The 20,181-nt window shown below is 41.3% G+C and overlaps 1 protein-coding gene and 1 pseudogene across 1 annotated transcript in view; one reads left to right on the top strand and one right to left on the bottom strand.

Moving 5' to 3' along the window:
- The window catches only part of DNA2 (DNA replication helicase/nuclease 2), a 59,405-nt gene that overhangs the window by 36,326 nt on the left and 2,898 nt on the right, over nt 1-20,181 (top strand). The window contains exons 11-19 of the mRNA XM_032252626.1: nt 6,033-6,149; nt 6,230-6,339; nt 6,573-6,682; nt 8,249-8,473; nt 13,770-13,963; nt 14,056-14,145; nt 14,229-14,433; nt 16,681-16,770; nt 17,402-17,584. Of these exons, the coding sequence (XP_032108517.1) occupies nt 6,033-6,149; nt 6,230-6,339; nt 6,573-6,682; nt 8,249-8,473; nt 13,770-13,963; nt 14,056-14,145; nt 14,229-14,433; nt 16,681-16,770; nt 17,402-17,584 (1,324 nt within the window). The remainder of the gene's footprint in view (nt 1-6,032; nt 6,150-6,229; nt 6,340-6,572; nt 6,683-8,248; nt 8,474-13,769; nt 13,964-14,055; nt 14,146-14,228; nt 14,434-16,680; nt 16,771-17,401; nt 17,585-20,181) is intronic.
- LOC116533043 lies at nt 18,107-18,510 on the bottom strand (annotated as a pseudogene).

The raw sequence follows: 20,181 nt of genomic DNA, 5'->3' as shown, positions 1-20,181 counted from the left end.
AAAAAAAAAAAAAAAAAAAAAAAAAATATGTATATATAACATAAAATTGATCATTAACCATTTTTTAAATTAAAAAAAAATTTTTTTGAGGTTGGGATAAAAGTTCTTTCTTTTTTTCTCTTTTTTAATTTTATTTTACTTTAAGTTTGGGGGTACGTGTACTGAACATGCTAGTTTGTTACATAGGTATACATGTGCCATGGTGGTTTGCTGCATCCATCACCCCATCATCTATATTAGGTATTTCTCCTAATGCTATCCCTCCCCTATCCGCCCACCCCCTGCTATTCCTCCCCTAGTACCTACCCCCGCACCGGCCTTGGTGTGTGATGTTCCCTTCCCTGTGTCCATGTGTTCTCATTGTTCAGCACCCACTTATGAGTGAGGACATGCAGTCTTTGGTTTTCTGTTCTTGTGTCAGTTTGCTGAGAATGATGGTTTCCAGTTTTATCCATGTCCCTGCAAAGGACATGAATTCATCCTTTTTCATGGCTGCATATTATTTTATGGTATATATGTGCCACATTTTCTTTATCCAGTCTCTCATTGATGGGCATTTGGGTTGGTTCCAAGTCTTTGCTATTGTGAACAGTCCCACAATAAACATGTGTGCATGTGTCTTTATAATAGAGTGATTTATAATCCTTTTGGTATCTACCCAGTAATGGGTTTGCTGGGTCAAATGGTATTTCTATTTCTAGGTCCTTGAGGAATCACCATAGTCGTCCACAATGGTTGAACTAATTTGCACTCCCACCAACAGTGTAAAAGTGTTCCTATTTCTCCACATCCTCCCTAGCGTCTGTCTCCTGATTTTTTTTTTTTGAGACAGAGTCTCGCTGTGTTGCCCAGGCTGAAGTGCAATGGCATGATCTTGGCTCACTGCAACCTCTGCCTCCCAGGTTCAAGCAATTCTCCTGCCTCAGCCTCCCGAGTAGCTGGGATTATAGGCGCCCGCCACCGCACCCAGCTAATTTTTTGTATTTTTAGTAGAGATGGGGTTTCACTGTGTTGGCCAGATGGTCTTCATCTCCTGACCTCATGATCCAACTGCCTTGGCCTCCCAAAGTGCTGGGATTACAGGCATGAGCCACGATGCCCGGCTGTCTCCTGATTTTTAATGATTGCCATTGTAACTGGAGTGAGATGGTATCTCAATGTGATTTTGATTTGCATTTCTCTAATGACCAGTGATGATGAGCTTTTTTTCATAATCCTAGCTACTCAGGAGGCTGAGGCAGGAGAATTGCTTGAACCTGGGAAGTAGAAATTAAAGTGAGCCAAGATCATGTCATTGCACTCCAGCCTGGACAACAAGAGCAAAACTCCATCTCAAAAAAAAAAATTATATAACATACAATTGATAATTAACCATTTTAATGTATATAATTGGTGTTTAGTATATTCCCAATATTGTGCAGCCATCACTTCCATCTATTTCTAAGACACTTTTATCACCCTAAAAGGAAGCCTCATTCCTATCCCCTCTCTCCTCCCTCAACTCCCTGGCAACTACTAATTGGCTTTCTTTCTGTATGGATTCATCCATTCTGGATATGTGATATAAGTAGAACCATTCGTTATATGACCTTTTGTGTCTGGCTTCTTTCACTTAGCGTAATGTTTGCAAGGTTCATTCATGTTTCAGCATATATGAGACCCTCATTTTTTTTATGGTTGAATATTTTCTGTTGTATGGATAGACCACATTTTGTTCATCCTTTCACTGGCTGATGGACATTTGAGTTGTTTCCACTTTTTTGTTGTAATGAATAATATTGCTGTGAACATTCACATGCATAGTTTTAGGTGGACATAGTTTCATTTTGTTCATTTTCTTTGTAGTTACCTAGGCATGGGTCATGTGCTAATTTCACATTTAACATTTTGGGGAACTACCAAACAGCTAAAGTTTTGTTTAGTACATTATGTTCCATAGCGCTAATGTGGACAGAATCTTATCTAATTCTCAAAACCACATGTATAGCAGACAGCATAGATGCCACCCTGTGTTAGCTATAATGCTTATTTCTCCTTAGCATGCTAGGCACTTACTATTTTGTTCTCTTCTTATTTATTTATTTATTTGGCTGGGTGCGGTGGCTCACGCCTGTAATCCCAGCACTTTGGGAGGTCGAAGCAGGCAGATCATGAGGTCAGGAGCTCAAGACCACACTGGCCAACATGGTGAAACCCCATCTTTACTAAAAAATACCAAAAAAATTAGCTGAGCATTTTTTAGCCACCTAAAAAATTAGGTGGCTCATGCCTGTAATCCCAGCCACTTGGGAGGCCAAGGTAGAAGAATTGCTTGAACTGGGACCTGGGAGGCGGAGGTTGTAGTGAGCCAAGATCACGCCACTGAACTCCAACCTGGGCTACAGAACGAGACTCCATCTAAAAAAAAAAAAATGTTATTTATTTATTTAGAGATGGAGTCTCACCCTGTTGGTCAGGCTGGAGTGCAGTGACTCGATCTTGTCTCACTGCATCCTCTGCCAACTGGGTTCAAGCGATTCTTGTGCCTCAGCCTCCTGAGTAGTTGGGACTAAAGGTACGTGCCACTATGCCCAGCTAATGTTTTGTGTTTTTAGTAGAGACAGGTTTTGCCATGTTGGCTATGCTGCTCTTCAACTCCTGACCTCAGGTGAGCTGCCTGCCTCGGTCTCCCAAAATGCTGGGATTATAGGCATGAGCCACAGCGCCCAGCCTCTCTCCTTTTTTAAATAAAAAATTTTACTTTTCCCATTTATAGCAGTGGTATAAAGTGTACTTATTTCAGTTACAACAAAGTGCTTGATTTAAATAAAAATATTAATAGTAGAATAGTTGATATGAAAATCTTGACAGGCGAGGTGGCTCAAACCTGTAATCCTAGCACATTGGGAGGCTGAGGTGGGTGGATCACTTGAGCCCAGGAGTTTGAGACCTGCCTGGGCAACATAAGTAAAACTTCATCTCTACCAAAAATACAAAAATTAGCTGAGCATGGTGGTGCATGCCTGTAGTCCCAGCTACTAGGAAGGCCAAGGTGGGAGGATCAGTTGAGCCCAGGAGGTTGAGGCTGCAGCGAGCTGAGATCATATCTCTGCACTGCATGTAGCCTGAGTGACAGAATGAGACCCTGTCTTAAAGAAAAAAAAAAGAAAGAAAATTTGTGTCAGAGACCAACCTCCACATTCACTAATACCCATATTCCCTCTTCTTTCAGTCAGCTGGATTGTGTTTTCCAGCCTTTCTTGCACTTAACAAAGGCATGCCCGAACATTTCTTAATGGATAGAGGTCAGCAGTTGGGACTTAGTGACATCTGAGTAACTGTAATGGAAATGTCCAGGCTTGTTCCCTACTGATCAGTAATCTTAGTTGAGTCATAACTACCCCTTGTCCGGATTTCATGATATAGGATGCTGATCCACAATATTCCAGTTGTCTGCTCAGATTTGTGTATCCTTTGCAGTATTTATTTAGTGCCTACTATGTATTAGGTACTCTGCAAATCCTTGAAGAATTTATAGTCTTGTGTGTAGACATAAATATTTTCTTTCCTTTTTTTTTTTTTTTTTTTTTTTTTTTTTTGAGACATGTTCTCACTGCAGCCCAGGCTGGAGTGCAGTGGCATGATCACAGCTCACTTTAGCCTGCACCTCTTGGGATCAAGCAATCCTTCTGCCTCAGCCTCCTACGTAGCTGGGACCACAGGCACATGCCACCACACCTGGCTAATTTTTTAACTTTTTGTAGAGATGGGGGTCTCACTTTGCTGCCCAGGCTGGTCTTGAACTCATGGGCTCAAGTGGTCCTCCTGCCTAGGCCTCCTGAAGTGGTGGGAATACAGGTGCGAGTTACCACACCCAGCTTATTTTCACTCCAATATGATAAGTGTTCAAATTGATAGGAACACAGAGGAGAGGTATTTAATTTGATTTTAGGTGGCTCAGGGAAGGCTTTCTTTTTTTTTTTTTTTTTTTTGAGACAGAGTCTCAGTCTATCTCCCAGACTGGAGTGCAGTGGCATGATCTCAGTTCACTTCAGCTTCTGCCTCCTGGATTCAAGTGATTCTCCTGCCTCAGCCTCCTGAGTAGCTGGGATTATAGGCATGCACCACCATGCGTGGCTAATTTTTATATTTTTAGTAGAGATGGGGTATCACCATGTTGGCCAGACTGGTCTCAAACTTCTGATCTCAAGTGATCCTATTGCCTCAGCCTCCCAAAGTGTTGGAATTACAGTCATGAGCCACTTGGCTGGCCAAGTGAAGCCTTTTTGAAGAGCTAATTCTAAATCTTCATCCTATGGATTAATAAATTAGGCTGATGAAGCAGTGTGAGAAGAGAATACTATACTGGGCAAACCTGTTACACAAAGGTATGCTGGTGTGATGTAGTGTGACATGGAGCATTTGGGAAAGTGTAAGTAATTATTTCTGGAATATATAAGGAAGAGAGTGATTAGAGATATCAGGTCATAGAAGCTCTTATATACCATGTTTAAAAGTTTGCCATCCTGGGCCACATAGTGAGACCCCATCTCTCCAAAAAATTAAAAAATTAGCTAGGTGTGGTGGTATGCATGTGTAGTCCCAGCTACTCAGGAGTCTGAGGTAAGATGATTACTTGATCCAGGAGTTCAAGGCTACAGTGAGCCATGGTCGTGCCACTGCACTCTAGCCTAGGGAAAAAAGCAAGACCCTGTCTCAAAAAAAAAAAAAGTTTAGATTTTATTTATTCTGAGGTATTGAAAGGTTTTAAACAGAAAAGTAGATAATCATTGAATTTGCATTTTCCTGTGCGTACATTGTGGAGAATTAGTTAATGAAAGCAAAACTAAGAGCAAATCAGGAAGCTGTTGCAGTGGTCCAGCCTAGAGGCAACTGAGGCAGAGTAGTATTGGTAGAGAATGGAATGACTGAGAAATATTTAGAAAATAAAACTGGCTGGCGTTTCGATACTGATTGGGTATGTGGGTTGGGAAGAGGGAAGAATCAAGACAGTAGTGCAGATGCAAATGCCATTAACTATGATCAGGACCAGAGAAAGAACATCAGGCTCAGCAGAGATGAGGAAGAGTTCCGCTTTGCATGTACTGAGCTTTCACAGCCTGAGTTCAGCTAAGTGGAGAGATCTTGCTGCCTGCTGGATATCAAACTTTGCAGGCTTGGGTGAGGAACCAGGTGGGAGAGGAGTGTGAGGTTAGTCCTAAAGATGGAATTCAAATTTGGAGGCACATGAGGGCCTGGAACCCTAGGGAAAACAATCAGAAAGAGCAATACAATCAACCAGAGAAGTGACTTTAGGGAACACCAGGGCTTAAGGAACAGATAGAAGAGTGGGAGAAGGTGGCAGAAAAGAAGCCTGCACTCCAGAAGAGGAGGGAAGAGCCATGCATGCATTCAGGATCTCTCTGGGGATAGTGAGCCCATGTTAGATTGCAAGGTTAAGTGAATATTTAGCAAATGTTGCAGGTTCTCAGTTATTAATGCATTGACCTTGGTGCCTTGTACTCTCCCTTTCCCTCTGCCTTTTCCCACCAATCCAGGGCCTCATGCTGTCCTTGATTAGCAAGTGTGACTGAGGGCTGATAGCTATTTTAATAGCTATTCTGGCCTATGTACTCTTTTAGCAGATAGTATATTTCTTTTTTTTTTTTTTTTTTTTTTTTTTTTTTGTTTGTTTTTTTGTGTCGGTTTTTTGCTCTTGTTACCCAGGCTGGAGTGCAATGGCGCGATCTCGGCTCACCGCAACCTCCGCCTCCTGGGTTCAGGCAATTCTCCTGCCTCAGCCTCCTGAGTAGCTGGGATTACAGGCACGCACCACCATGCCCAGCTAATTTTTTGTATTTTTAGTAGAGACGGGGTTTCACCATGTTGACCAGGATGGTCTCGATCTCTTGACCTCGTGATCCACCTGCCTCGGCCTCCCAAAGTGCTGGGATTACAGGCTCGAGCCACCGCGCCCGGCCTCAGATAGTATATTTCTTATACAGGCCATGTGAAATGGAAAACATTCATGTGTATTTGTTTTGCTCTTTTAGGAACCTGTCGCTCCTTCCGGAATCAACTTTGTTTAGATTAGACCAGGAAGAAAAAAATTGTGATATAGATACCCCATTAGGAAATCTTTCTAAATTGATGGAAAACACATTTGTCAGGTTTGTAACAATGAATGAATTTGAATTTCATTCCATTTTTCTAAGGAATATTACTAAAAGTGTGCTTTTTGTCTTTTCAGCAAAAAGCTTCGAGATTTAATTATTGACTTTCGTGAACCTCATTTTATATCCTACCTTAGTTCTGTTCTTCCACATGATGCAAAGGATACAGTTGCCTGCATTCTAAAGGGTATGCTAAAATCACCGTGTCTGCTTTGATTAATTTTTCTTGTTTCTATTTGATTTATACTGTAGCCTGATATCTTGATTAGACTTGCAATTACAATGTTTAGACAAGACTCGTTGGAAATAGTTTTGTAATGAGGAATAGACTTGGATAGAGACTACTTTTCTTGTAAAATTATTAATTTTTCCTTTGAAATTCAATGCTTTTTTTCCTGTTATTTTTTAATTTAAATGTAGGTTTGAATAAGCCTCAGAGGCAAGCAATGAAAAAGGTTCTTCTTTCAAAAGACTACACACTCATCGTGGGTATGCCTGGGACAGGAAAAACAACTACAATATGTACTCTTGTAAGGTTATTATTCTTCTGCTTAGAAACTAAATGTTTATATCAGTTTCTCCTCAGTTCAGAGGATGTAATATTTAACATCAAAATGGCTGAATTTTAATTCAGAGTGTCTTTGTTTCAAATGAACTTTTTTGAATGACATGAGAAATAGTAAAGCTGAATCACAAACAGTTATAATCATGTTGTAGACTTCCTAAGATCTAAGATTCTAAATTTAGAATTTCCTAAGATCTCTTTCCGTTAGTGTTATGTGATATATATCGCTGTATGTTTTCCTTTCCCTTTAAAAATGATGTAATTGATTTTTCTTGGATTTTTTTTCATGTCAGTAAATTTCTAAGCAGTTTTAGAATAATTATAATAATGGCAGCAAATATTTAATTGATACTGTGTGCCAGACACTACTAAAAGTTACATGGGCCAGGCAAGGTGGATCATGCCTGTAATCCCAGCACTATGGGAGTCTGAGACGGAAGGATTGGTGTTTGATACCAGGTTGGAATGCAGTGGCATGATCACTGCTCATGCAGCCTCAACCTCCTGGGCTGAAACAGTCCTCGTGCCTGAGCCTCCCAAGTAGCTGAGACCACAGGGGTGCACTACCTTGCCTAATGACAAAAATAATTTTTTTTTTTTTTTAGATGGAGTTTTGCTCTTGCTACCCAGGCTGGAGTGCAATGGCGCGATCTCGGCTCACCGCAACCTCCACCTCCTGGGTTCAGGCAATTCTCCTGCCTCAGCCTCCTGAGTAGCTGGGATCACAGGCATGCGCCACCATGCCCAGCTAATTTTTGTATTTTTAGTAGAGATGGGGTTTTACCATGTTGACCAGGATGGTGTTGATCTCTTGACCTCGTGATCCACCCGCCTCGGCCTCCCAAAGTGCTGGGATTACAGGCGTGAGCTACTGCACCCGGCCCAAAAATAATTTTTAAAAAAAGAGATGGGGGTCTCACTTTGTTGCCCAGGCCAGTCTTGAATTCCTTGGCTCAAGTGATCCACTTGCTTCAGCCTCCCAAAGTGCTCGGATTACAATCTTCAGCCACCATGCCTGGCCTATGATGTATTATTGACATATTATTCATAATATATAATAATGTCATATAATTTTTGTAAAATATTTTGGCTCTATAATTTTTTTAAAAAGTCACTTGGCAGGCCGGGCGCGGTGGCTCATGCCTATAATCCCAGCACTTTGGGAGGCCGAGGCGGGTGGATCACGAGGTCAAGAGATCGAGACCATCCTGGTCAACATGGTGAAACCCCGTCTCTACTAAAAATACAAAACATTAGCTGGGCATGGTGGTGCATGCCTGTAATCCCAGCTACTCAGGAGGCTGAGGCAGGAGAATTGCCTGAACCCAGGAGGCAGAGGTTGCGGTGAGCCGAGATCGCGCCATTGCACTCCAGCCTGGGTAACGAGAGCGAAACTCTGTCTCCAAAAAAAAAAAAAAAAAAAGTCACTTGGCTCAGCTCGTAGATGTGGTTCTTGTTACGTTTATAAGCATGTTAAGAATTATCTGGAATTAAAAGTAAGGCTTTTTTTTTTTCTCTTGCCCATTATTAGGTAAGAATTCTCTACGCCTGTGGTTTTAGCGTTTTGTTGACCAGCTACACACACTCTGCTGTTGACAACATTCTTTTGAAGTTAGCCAAGTTTAAAATAGGATTTTTGCGTTTGGGTCAGACTCAGAAGGTTCATCCAGCTATCCAGAAATTTACAGAGCAAGAAATTTGCAAATCAAAGTCCATTAAATCCTTAGCTCTTCTAGAAGAACTCTACAATAGTCAAGTAAGCATAATTATTGTATAATAATACTAACAGTTAATTTCCACAGCCAGAATGAAGGGAGAAACAGTACTCTGGGAAATTGAGTCACATTGACTGGATTTGCATGTGATTATATGTACCATAGGACCAGTTTATTAACTTATAGTTTGCTGTTTCCTTCTGAACTGAAATAAGGTTTTTTAGTTTATTATGATGATCATCATCATCATTTTCCTTTTTTTTTCTCACCTAGACTCTCAGGTGAGATCATTATTTAGGGCTCTCTTCTAGTTTCAAACATCCTAGAAAACTACTAATAATCAGGGTTTCTTAGTGAGTTTGAACTAGAAGCAATGGTACTTAATAGTCTTGTTATAACTATCTCTAGACTTTTATATGGAACCTAATTTTTATTTTATTTTGTTATTTAATGTTTATTTTTACTTAGAATTCCTGAGTTTTTTTTTTTCCGAGACGGAGTCTCACTCTCTCGCCTAGGCTAGAGTACAGTGGCACGATCTCAGCTCACTTTAACCTCCACCTCCTGGGTTCAAGCGATTCTCTGCCTCAGCATCCCGACTAGCTGGGATTACAGGAGCCTGCCACCACACCCAGCTAATTTTCATATTTTTAGTAGAGATGGGGTTTCATTATCTTTGTCAGGCTGGTCTTGAACTCCTGACCTCATGATCCACCTGCCTTGGCCTCTCAAAGTGCTAGGATTACAGGCATGAGCCACCGCACCCAGCCTGATTTTTTTTTTTAAGTGACCAGGGTCTTACTATGTTGTGTAGTACTTGGGCTGGACTCCTGGGCCCAAGCGAACCTTCCACCTCAGATCCCCAAGTAGCTGGGACTGTAGGTTCGGCTATAGTGCCTGGCTTAACTGATATTTTTGTGTTTAAAAACTTCCCCAAAATTAGATTTAATAGGTTATTCCTTCACCTCCTTGTCCAATGCTAGCATGTTTTTGTCTAAATCTATGCCTGTTATTGATAAATTTAGAACTGGCTAAGATGTCTATCTGGTTAACATTTTCATTAAACATTTTATTTTGAGGTAATTGTAGATTCACATGCAGTTGTAAGAAATGCTAGCGAGAGCCTATAAACCACCCTTTATCCAGCAGTGACACCTTGCCTATCTGTATTACAATGTCACAACCAGGATGTTGACATTGATACAGTCGATATCTTTTTTTTTTTTTTTTTTTTTGAGCTGGAGTCTTGATCTTGTCACCCAGGCTGGAGTGCAATGGCATAGTCTCAGCTCACTGCAACCTCTGCCTCTTGGATTCAAGCGATTCTCCTGATTCAAGCGATTCTCCTGCCTCAGCCTCCTGAGTAGCTGCAATTATAGGTGCGCACCACCACGACCTGCTCATTTTTTGTATTTTTAGTAGAGACAGAGTTTTGCCATGTTGGCCAGGCTGGTCTCCAACTCCTGACCTTGTGATCTACCCACCTTGGCCTCCCAAAGGATTACAGACATGACCCACCGCCCCCAGCCAGCCTGATACAGTTCCTATTTTTTTTGAGATGGAGTTTCACTCTTGTTGCCCAGGCTGGAGTACAATGGCGCAATCTCGGCTCATTGCAACCTCCACCTCCCGGATTCAAGCAATTCTCCAGCCTCAGCCTCTCAAGTAGCTGGGATTACGGGCATGCACCACCATGCCTGGCTAATTTTGTATTTTTAGTAGAGACGGGGTTTCTCCATGTTGGTCAGGCTGGTCTCGAACTCCTGACCTCAGGTGATTTGCCTGCCTCAGCCTCCCAATGTGCTGGGATTACAGGCATGAGCCATTGCACCGGCCTACAGTTCCTATTTTATTACTACAAGATTCCTCATGTTGCACTTTTATAGTTGTATCCACTTCTCTCCTGCCTTACCGCTCCTTAACCTCTGATAGCCATGACTCTGATCTCCATTTTGATAATTTGGTTGTTTAAGAATGTTATGTAAATCTTTTGGGATTAGTGTTTTTCACTCAGCCTGATTCTCAGAGCTTCCCCCAGATAGTTGCATATGTTAATTGTTCATTACTTTTTGTTGCCGAGTATTTTTCCATAGCATGGGTGTGCTGCATTGTGTTTAACCATTCACCCTCTGAAAATCTGGATTGTTTCCAGTTTTGGGATGTTATGAATAAAGCTGCTGTAAACACTCATGTTACAGGTTTTTGTGTTACATAAGTTTTCATTTTTCTGGGATAAATCCCCAGTAGTACAGCTTCTGGATCAAATTGGTAGTCGCATGTTCATTTTTTTTTTAATCTACTAGACTGTTTTTCTAAGCAGGAACATTTTATATTCCCATCACATGAGCGATCTCAGCACTGGTGGTGATACTGTGTTTAAATTTAGCCATCTTGATAGGTGTTTGAAGATTTTAATTTGCATTTACCCAGTAGTTAATGATGTTTTCTGTGTGTGTTCATGTGTGTGTATGTGCGTGCACATGGGTGTGTGTGTGTGTTTGGGACAGGATCTTGCTCTGTTTCCCAGGCTGGAGTGCACTGGTGAGACCGCTCACTGCAGCCCTGACCTCCTGGGCTCAAGTGATCTTCCTGCCTCAGCCTCCTGAGTAGCTGGAACTACAGGCATGTACCACCATGCCTGCCTAGTATTTAAAATTTTTCTTTATGTTGTCCAGGCTGGTCTTGAACTCCTGGCCTCAAGTGATCCTCCTACCTCTGTCTGCCTCCCAAAGTGTTGAGATTACAGGTGTGAGTCACTGCATCCAGTCATAATGAGGTGTTTGTTTTGTTTTGTTTTTGTGACAGAGTTTTGCAGTTACTGCACGGGCTGGAGTGTAGTGTCTCAAACTCAGCTCACTGCAACCTCTGTCTCCTAGATTCAAGTGATTCTCTTGCCTCAGCCTCCCATGTAGCTGGGATTACAGACATGCACCACCATGTCCAGCTAATTTTGCATTTTTTTCAGTAGAGATGGGGATTTACCATGTTGGCCAGGCTGGTCTAGAATTCTTGACCTCAGGTGATCCACCCATCAGACTCCCAAAGTGCTAGGACTACAGACTTGAGCTACCGCGCTTGGCTCCTAATGACATTTTCATGTGCTTGTCATCTGTATATCTTCTTCATGTCTTTTGCTCATTTTGGATTATATGCTTTGTAGTGTTGAGTTTTGAGAATTTTTAAAATGTATATTCTAATACTAGCCCTTTAATGGTTATGTGGTTGTAGGTGTTTTCTCCCACTCTGTCACTTGCTTTTTATCCTCCTCACAGGGTTTTATGCAGAGCAAAAGGTGTTTGTTTTTCTTTTTTTTTTGAGACAGACTCTCATTGTGTCGCCCAGGCTGGAGTACAGTGGTGTGATCGCCACTCACTGCAACCTCTGCCTCCCAGGTTCAAGTGATTCTCCTGCCTCAGCCTTCCATGTAGCTGAGACTACAGGCACAAGCTACCATGCACAGCTGATTTGTGTATTTTTAGTAGATATGGGGTTTCACTGTATTGGCCAGGCTGGTCTCAAACTCCTGACCTCATGATCCACTTGCCTCAGCTTCCCAAGTAGCTGGGACTACTGGCATGCACAACCATGCCTGGTTAATTTTTTATATTTTTAGTAGAAATGGGATTTCACTGTGTTGGCCAGGATGGTCTCAAACTCCTGACCTCAAGTGATTTGCCCTCCTTGGTCTCTCGAGCCACCACGCCCAGTCTGGTATTTTGTTTTTTTGGTGTTTTTTTTTTTTTTTTTTTTTTTTTTTTTTGAGACAGGTCACACTTTGTCATCGAGGCTGGAGTGCAGAGGCATGATCATGGCTCACTGCAGCCTTGACCTCCAGGTCTCAAGTGATCCTCCTGCTCAGCACCCCTAAGTAGGTGGAACTACAGGTGTATGCCACCATGTTTAGCTTATTTTTGTATATTTTGTAGAGACAGGTTTTCTCCATGTTTCTCAGGCTAGTCTCAAACTCCTGAGCCCCAGCAATCTGCCCACCTTGGCCTCCCAAAGTGTTGGGATTACAGGCGTGAGCCATTGCACCCAGCCCAGTTATCCTGTTTTTTCTATTTCTTCGCCGAGACTTTGCTTTTTGTTCATTTGATTCAAGTGTGTTCATAATCACTCATTAAAATGTTGTTACCATGGCTGCTTTAAAATCTTGATCAGATAGTTCTAACATCTCTGTCATTGTGGTGTTAGCATTTATAGATTGTCATCTTTTTTCATTGAGTTTGAGATTTTCCTGGTTCTTATAATAATTGATTTTTAATCGAAACATGAGCATATTTTATTATTATTGAAAACTTCTGTTTTAGCTGGCTTCCTTTCACACTGCCTTGGTAGGGGAAGAGGGGGTACCACCTCATTACTGCAAGGTGGGAGTCGAAGTGTGGGTTCCTCGCTCAGCCCTCTTTGACCAAGGTGGGATGCTCCTCATTACCGCTGGGTGTGCTGGATGGGGGGTGAAAGTCTAGGCTCCCGATATGGTCTCCATTAACATTAGGGGTTGGTACCAGTTACCAGTCGTCAGGGATGAAAGACCTGACCCCCTACCTGGCTTTCTCTGACACCAGCCTGGTGAGGCATGGGGCACCTTGTTACAGCCTTGAGAAGGGTGGGGATCTACCCTCCTCAGTGTTGGCTGCTGTCTGTGGTAGTGGGGCTGTACTTTTTTTTCTGTGGTATTTGGCTAGAGTGGTTATTGTGTGAAAGTTTTCTGTCTGCTAGGCTTTCCCTTTACTGTTCCTTCAGCTAGAGAGAGGAGACTTGGGTTGAAGCTGTTTTTAGTCAGCACCCATTGGTGTTCCTGGGTTGTGGCTCCCTCAATTCCAAATCTGGAATCTATGAGGCAATACAAAAGCGCAGAGAATCAACTAGTGTGTTGTTTCTTTGGTCCTGAGCTCCCTAGCTGGTCTGCCTTCTCTCCACCTTTCAGAGTCTTCTTTTGTTTGTTTTATATATATAATGCATAGGTATTTTAGTTGTTGTTTATGGAAAGCATAAGGAAAAGTACTCCTTCTTCCCAGAAGCAATGTCCTGGTTGACATTAAACAAAACAAAACAAACTTACTAACTTATTGCCTCTTGAATGTTTCAGATTTCCATTGGGAAATATCCAAATGTGAGCATTGTTCATAGTGTCTGGAAAATTTACTTATTTTTAATTTATAGAAAAAAAATAAAATTTGCATGCTATAAATATTTCAGAATTAAATCATATCAAAGGATTCCTAATGCCATAGAATAAAAACCTTTTTCTGATCTTTTCATTTCAAAGATGAGAGAAACAACACTACATTTCTTTTACATATTAAATAACTGATTTGTTTTCCTTGTTTTTAGCTTATAGTTGCAACAACATGTATGGGAATAAACCATCCAATATTTTCCCGTAAAATTTTTGATTTTTGTATTGTGGATGAAGCCTCTCAAATTAGCCAACCAATTTGTCTGGGCCCCCTTTTTTTTTCACGGAGATTTGTGTTAGTGGGCGACCATCAGCAGCTTCCTCCCCTGGTGCTAAATCATGAAGCAAGGTAGGCAGACGTTTAAGTGTTAATTTTAAACCGGATTCTATTTAAGGGACAGATTTAGTACACTGGTAAACCTGAATCTGATTTGTTGACAGAGCTCTTGGCATGAGTGAAAGCTTATTCAAGAGGCTGGAGCAGAATAAGAATGCTGTTGTACAGCTAACCGTGCAGTACAGAATGAACAGGTATTTGTAACAGTTAGCCAGGAGTGGTTTTCATGTTTGTTTCCATCTACCAAAACTAAAGTTATCTGTTGTAATTCCCTTAGTAAAATTATGTCCTTAAGTAATAAGCTGACCTATGAGGGCAAGCTGGAGTGTGGATCCGACAAAGTGGCCAATGCAGTGATAAACCTACCTCACTTTAAAGATGTGAAGCTGGAACTGGAGTTTTATGCTGACTATTCTGATAATCCTTGGCTGATGGGAGTATTTGAACCCAACAATCCTGTTTGTTTTCTTAATACAGACAAGGTAATAAAAATTTTCTCTTTCAGTTTTTCTCATTTTGTTATATTATTTAAGTTTCTCAGTTTGCATTAGCATATGCCCTGTTTAGAGCTTACCAGTTAAAAGGCAAAACTAATGTACTTCTCATACTTGAACCCCAAATAGCCTTTTCTTTCTTTATGTGTTTTTTTTTGTTTGTTTGAGACAGAGTCTAACTGTGTCACCCAGGCTGGAGTGCAGTGGCGTGATCTTGGCTCACTGCAACTTCCTCCTCCCAGATTCAAGCAAGTCTCCTGCATCAGCCTCCCAAGTAGATGGGATTACAGGCGCCCAGCACCACACCTGGCTAATTTTGTATTTTTAGTAGAGATGGTTTTAACCATGTTGGCCAGGCTGGTCTCAAACTCCTGGCCTCGAGTGATATGCCCTTTTTGGCTTCCCCAAGTGTTGGGATTACAGGCATGAGCCACTGCGCCTGGCTTTTCCCAAGGACTTTAAATGGCTTGATGCTTATTTTTGAGAACTAAGAATTAAGTTTTGACTCTATATTTCTACAGTTTGCTTTACGTAGTGTTTCTTAGCATTGAGTTGGAAGCCTTAAGTTCAAATAAAAATATAGTGACCTTTTGGACGTGGTGACTCACGCCTATAATTCTAGCACTTTGGGATGCCAAGGCAGAAGGATCAGTTGAAGCCAGGAGTTGAAGGCCAGCCTGGGTAATATAGTGAGACCTTGTTTGCAAAAAAAAAAAAAAAAATCTTTAAAAAATTATCTGGATGTGGTTGGGCATGGTGGCTCACGCCTGTAATCCTAGCACTTTGGGAGACCGTGGTGGGCAGATTATTTGAGTTTAGGAGTTCAAGACCAGCCTGACCAACATGGTAAAACTCCATCTCTGCTAAAAATACAAAAAAATTAGCCAGGTATTATGGTGCTTACCTATGGCCTCAGCTACTCAGGAGGCTGAGGCAGGAGAATCTCTTGAACCCAGGAGGTGAAGGTTGCAGTGAGCCAAGATCATGCCACTGCACTCCAGCCTGAGTGACCAATCAAGACTCTGTCTCAAAAAAACAAAACAAAACAAAAAAATTACCTGGGCATGGCAGTGTGTACCTGCAGTCCTAGCTACTTAGGAGACTGAGCAGGAGGATTGCTTAATTCCAGTTGTCAAAGCTGCTGTGAGCTGTGATTACATCACTGCAATCCAGCTTGGATAACAGCAAGACCCTGTCTTAAGAAAATAAAATAAGAATATAGCAATGGCCAGGGGTGGTGGCTCACACCTGTAATCTAAGCACTTTGGAGGCCAAGACGGGCAGATCACCTGAGGTTTGGAGTTCAAGATCAGCCTGACCAACATGGTGAAACCCCGTCTTGAAAAGAAAAAAAAAAAATTAAAAAAATTAAGAATATAGCAACCAATTATGTGAGCATATTATTCTAAAATCATTGTTTCCTGTTATTAAGATGGATGGAGCTAGCTCTACTACATGTCTGTGATGGAATTTTCATCTCATAGATACTGCCCTTAGCAACTTGGGTTGAAGAATTTTATTTTATCTTAACACCTAGAGGCAGGCAGACTTTGGAAAATGATTCAGATAAACTGATTTCACAAATGACTGCTTTTATAAACCAGGATTCTAGCTTATTAATTGTAAGTTTCATTTATTTACTTCACCAATGATTGCTCAGATTCTTTATTTTTGCTACTTGGATTTTCTCTTTTTTACCATCAGGATTCCAAGTAAATTGCATTAAAAATAATCAAGTTTGCTTAGGGATGATGTAGGAGGAAAGCAGTCTTTGAAGAGATGTATCAGGCGTGGCAGCAGTTTTATCTGCTCCATTATTTGTATAAAAGGGGACAAGAAAACGGAAAGAGCACAGATAATGAGACCCAGATCTAAGTTTGAATACTAGCGCCACAGTTTATTGTGAGGCCTTGGGCAAGTTACTTATTCTTTTCTACCTTTGATTCCTGTAAAATGGGGGATGACAAAGTAAAGTATATAAAGCTCAGTGTGTGATCAGCTTTTGTAGGTATTTTAGCCTCAATCGTAGCATGTTTAAGCTAGGTGGTCTCTGCATGGCTTTCTGAAAGTGACTAATATTAATATCATTCATTTTTGTTGATTCTTTCACCTTCAACTTTAGACAAAGATATTTTTCATCTCCAAATTGGTAGTGCAATCTTTATGGCCACTTATGTACTTAGAGTACTCTTTCCTTTATTGCATTATCAGCAAGCTGTATATTTTTCTACTTAGGTTCCAGCACCAGAGCAAATTGAAAAAGGTGGTGTGAGCAATATAACAGAAGCCAAACTCATAGTTTTCCTAACCTCCATTTTTATTAAGGTAATTTAGATTTTTCAAGGCTAACAAATATTAAAGTGCAGAATAATAGAATATTAGACTGTAAGAAGGCTATAATCTTGGCAGCTCTCCTTTAAGATAAGGGGATTGAAGCCTGGTTGTTTTTATTTTAAGAAATGTATCTCAGCTTCCTCTGATGGTAGAAGTGTGTAAAAAAAAAAAAAATGTATCTAAGACATGTAATATTTTATAATGACATTTGGAATTTTCATTTAGGATAATAACTTTTTGTAATGTGAGCTAATTCTAATTGAGTCAATACTGTGATGTAGTAATGGGGGATTGGAAACTTTACTGTGAAAGAAATAGCAAAAGATGAAATGTATTTATTTGTACTGTTGTGTGTGTGAGTGTGAGCACTGTTTTAGTGGCATATAAACCATGACTTTGCCATGAGACTCTAAAAATTAAGGGAGCAATGTCTAAGGCATTATTTCATCATGGGAAATATGGACAGATTTGGAGCAAATTCAGTAATTGTATTCAGTCTTTGAGATAGGAAAATCTGTTATAAACATCAGTTGGGCACATAATGGAAATATTTAAATTAAATTCAGAAAAGTTTAACTTCAACAAGATTTCTTTATTTTAAATTGTGTCTTTTTCTATGTAGGCTGGATGCAATCCCTCTGATATTGGTATTATTGCACCATACAGGCAGCAGTTAAAGATCATCAGTGATTTATTGGCACATTCTTCTGTTGGGATGGTCGAAGTTAATACAGTAGACAAATACCAAGGAAGAGACAAAAGTATTGTCCTAGTATCTTTCGTTAGAAGTAATAAGGATGGAACTGTAAGTTAATTATGTTTGCTACTGATTCATTTGGGACATTTCTCTTTTAAAAATTGTGTGGCCATGCACAGTGGCTCATGCCTGTTACCCCAGCACTTTGGGAGGCCAAGGCAAGTAGATCTCCTGAGGTCAGGAATTTGAGACCAGTCTGGCCAACGAGGCAAAACCCTGTTTCTACTGAAAATACAAAAAATTAGTCGGGTGTGGTGGCAGGCGCCTGTAATCTCAGCTACTTGGGAGGCTGAGGCAGGAGAATTGCTTGAACCTGGAAGGCAGAGGTTGCAGTAAGCCGAGATCGTGCCATTGCACTCCAGCCTGAGTGGCAGAGTGAGACTCTGTCTCAAAAAAATATATATATGGTTTAACATTGAGAACACATGGACACAGAGAGGGAAACAGCGTACACCATGGCCTGTTGTGGGGTGGGAACTTAGAAGACAGGTCAATAGGGGAAGTAAACCACCATGGCACATGTATACTTATGTAACAACACTGCACGTTCTGCAGATGTATTCCATTTTTTTTTTAACGTAAACTCAAGATTTTGTTGTCTTCATAAAAGAAAAGATGACACTTAGAACTGGATCATTTGGCCCTTTCTCTTATCTCCTCCCAGTTCAAAATGCTTGCATCTTTTAATAGCTAGCATTCTCTTAGATCTGCAGTTGGGCTCGACACACTCAAGCCTTAGCACAATCTTCTTTGTAGTTTTAGCCTTTTTCTGGAAAATCGCCTTAGTTTTGCCCACAATAGACACTCTGCTTCCTGTCATAACACTGCTTTCCCTGGGCATACAGAGAATCCTTGCCCATCTTGTACTGTGTCACTTTGTGGGGTTGGTGCTTGCCACTCTTACAGAAAGTCGGGTGGGTTTTAGGAACGTTCACCGTGTTTGCGTGAGTGCTACCAGCACAGAAAGAAAACATCTTACCTTTTTTTTTTTTTGAGATGGAGTTTTACTCGTTGCCCAGGCTACAGTGCAATGGTGCCATCTTGGCTCAATGCAACCTCCACCTCCCAGGTTCAGGCCATTCTCCTGCCTCAGCCTCCTGAGTAGCTGGGATCACAAGTGCCTGCCAGCACACCTGGCTAATTTTGTATTTTTAGTAGAGATGGGGTTTTACCATGCTGGTCAGGCTGGTCTCGAACTCCTGACCTCAGGTGATCCAACTGTCTTGGCCTCCCAAAGCGCTGGAGTGCTGGTAGTATAGGTGTGAGCCACTGTGCCCAGCCACTTTTTTTTTTTTTGATATGGAGTCTTGCTCTGTCACCCAGGCTGGAGTGCTGTGGTGCAATCACAGCTTACTGCAACCTCCGCTTCCCGGGTTCAAGCGATTCTCCTGCCTTAGCCTCCTGGGTAGCTGGGACTACAGGCATGTGCCACCATAACAGGCTAATTTTTAAAAATATTTTTAGTAGAGACAGGGTTTCACCATGTTAGCCAGGATGGTCTTGATCTCCTGACCTCATTATCTGCCTGTCTTGGCCTCCCAAAGTGCTGGGATTATAGGTGTGAGCCACTGCGCCTGGCCACATCTTACCATTTGTAAGTGTACAGTTTAATAGTGTTAAGTACGTTCACATTGTTGTTCAATGGATCTCTGGAACTTTTTCATTTTGAAATCTACAACTCTGTATTCATGAGCAACCACCCACTTCCCTCTTCCCCAGCCCTGTAATCACCATTCTACTTTCTGTCTCTGAATTTGACTAATCTAAGTACCTCACATAAGTAGAATCGTACAGTATTTATCTTTTAGTGACTAGCTTATTTCAGTTTGCCAGCTAGATTAACCTGTTGTAGCATGTGACAGGATTTCCTTCCTTTTTAAGACTGAATAATATTCCATTGTCTGTATATACCACATTTTTTTTTTTTTTTTGAGACGGAATTTCGCTCTTGTTACCCAGGCTGGAGTGCAATGGCGCGATCTCGGCTCACCGCAACCTCCGCCTCCTGGGTTCAGGCAATTCTCCTGCCTCAGCCTCCTGAGTAGCTGGGATTACAGGCACACGCCACCATGCCCAGCTAATTTTTTGTATTTTTAATAGAGACGGGGTTTCACCATGTTGACCAGGATGGTCTCGATCTCTTGACCTCGTGATCCACCCGCCTTGGCCTCCCAAAGTGCTGGGATTACAGGCTTGAGCCACCGCGCCCGGCCACATTTTTAATTTATCCATTTATCTGTCAGATGGAATGGTTGCTTCCACCCCTTGGCTGTTGTATTTGAGGCTTAAATATAAAATCTTCCTTGTATACTTTCAAATTTATATATAATTCAGGGTTTTTTTGTTTTTTGTTGTTTTTGAGACAGGGTCTGTCACCCAGACTGGTGTGCAATGCACAATCTTGGCTCACTGTAACATCCACCTTCCTGGCTCAGTGATCCTCCCATCTCAGCCTCCTGGGTAGCTGGGACTACAGGCATGTGCCACCATACCCAGTTAATTTTTGTATGTTTTGTAGAGATGACATTTCACCACGTTGCCCAAGCTGGTGGGCAACTCTCGAGCTCAAGGGGTCCTCCCGCCTCGATCTCCTGAAATGGTTTTTTTTTTTTTTTTTTTTTTTTTTTTTTTTTTTTTTTTGAGAC

Source organism: Sapajus apella, unplaced genomic scaffold (genome assembly GCF_009761245.1).
Source record: "Sapajus apella isolate SASKATOON/1434 unplaced genomic scaffold, GSC_monkey_1.0 scaffold78, whole genome shotgun sequence".
Classification (NCBI taxonomy): domain Eukaryota; kingdom Metazoa; phylum Chordata; class Mammalia; order Primates; family Cebidae; genus Sapajus; species Sapajus apella.
This window is presented reverse-complemented; position numbering and strand designations above follow the sequence as displayed.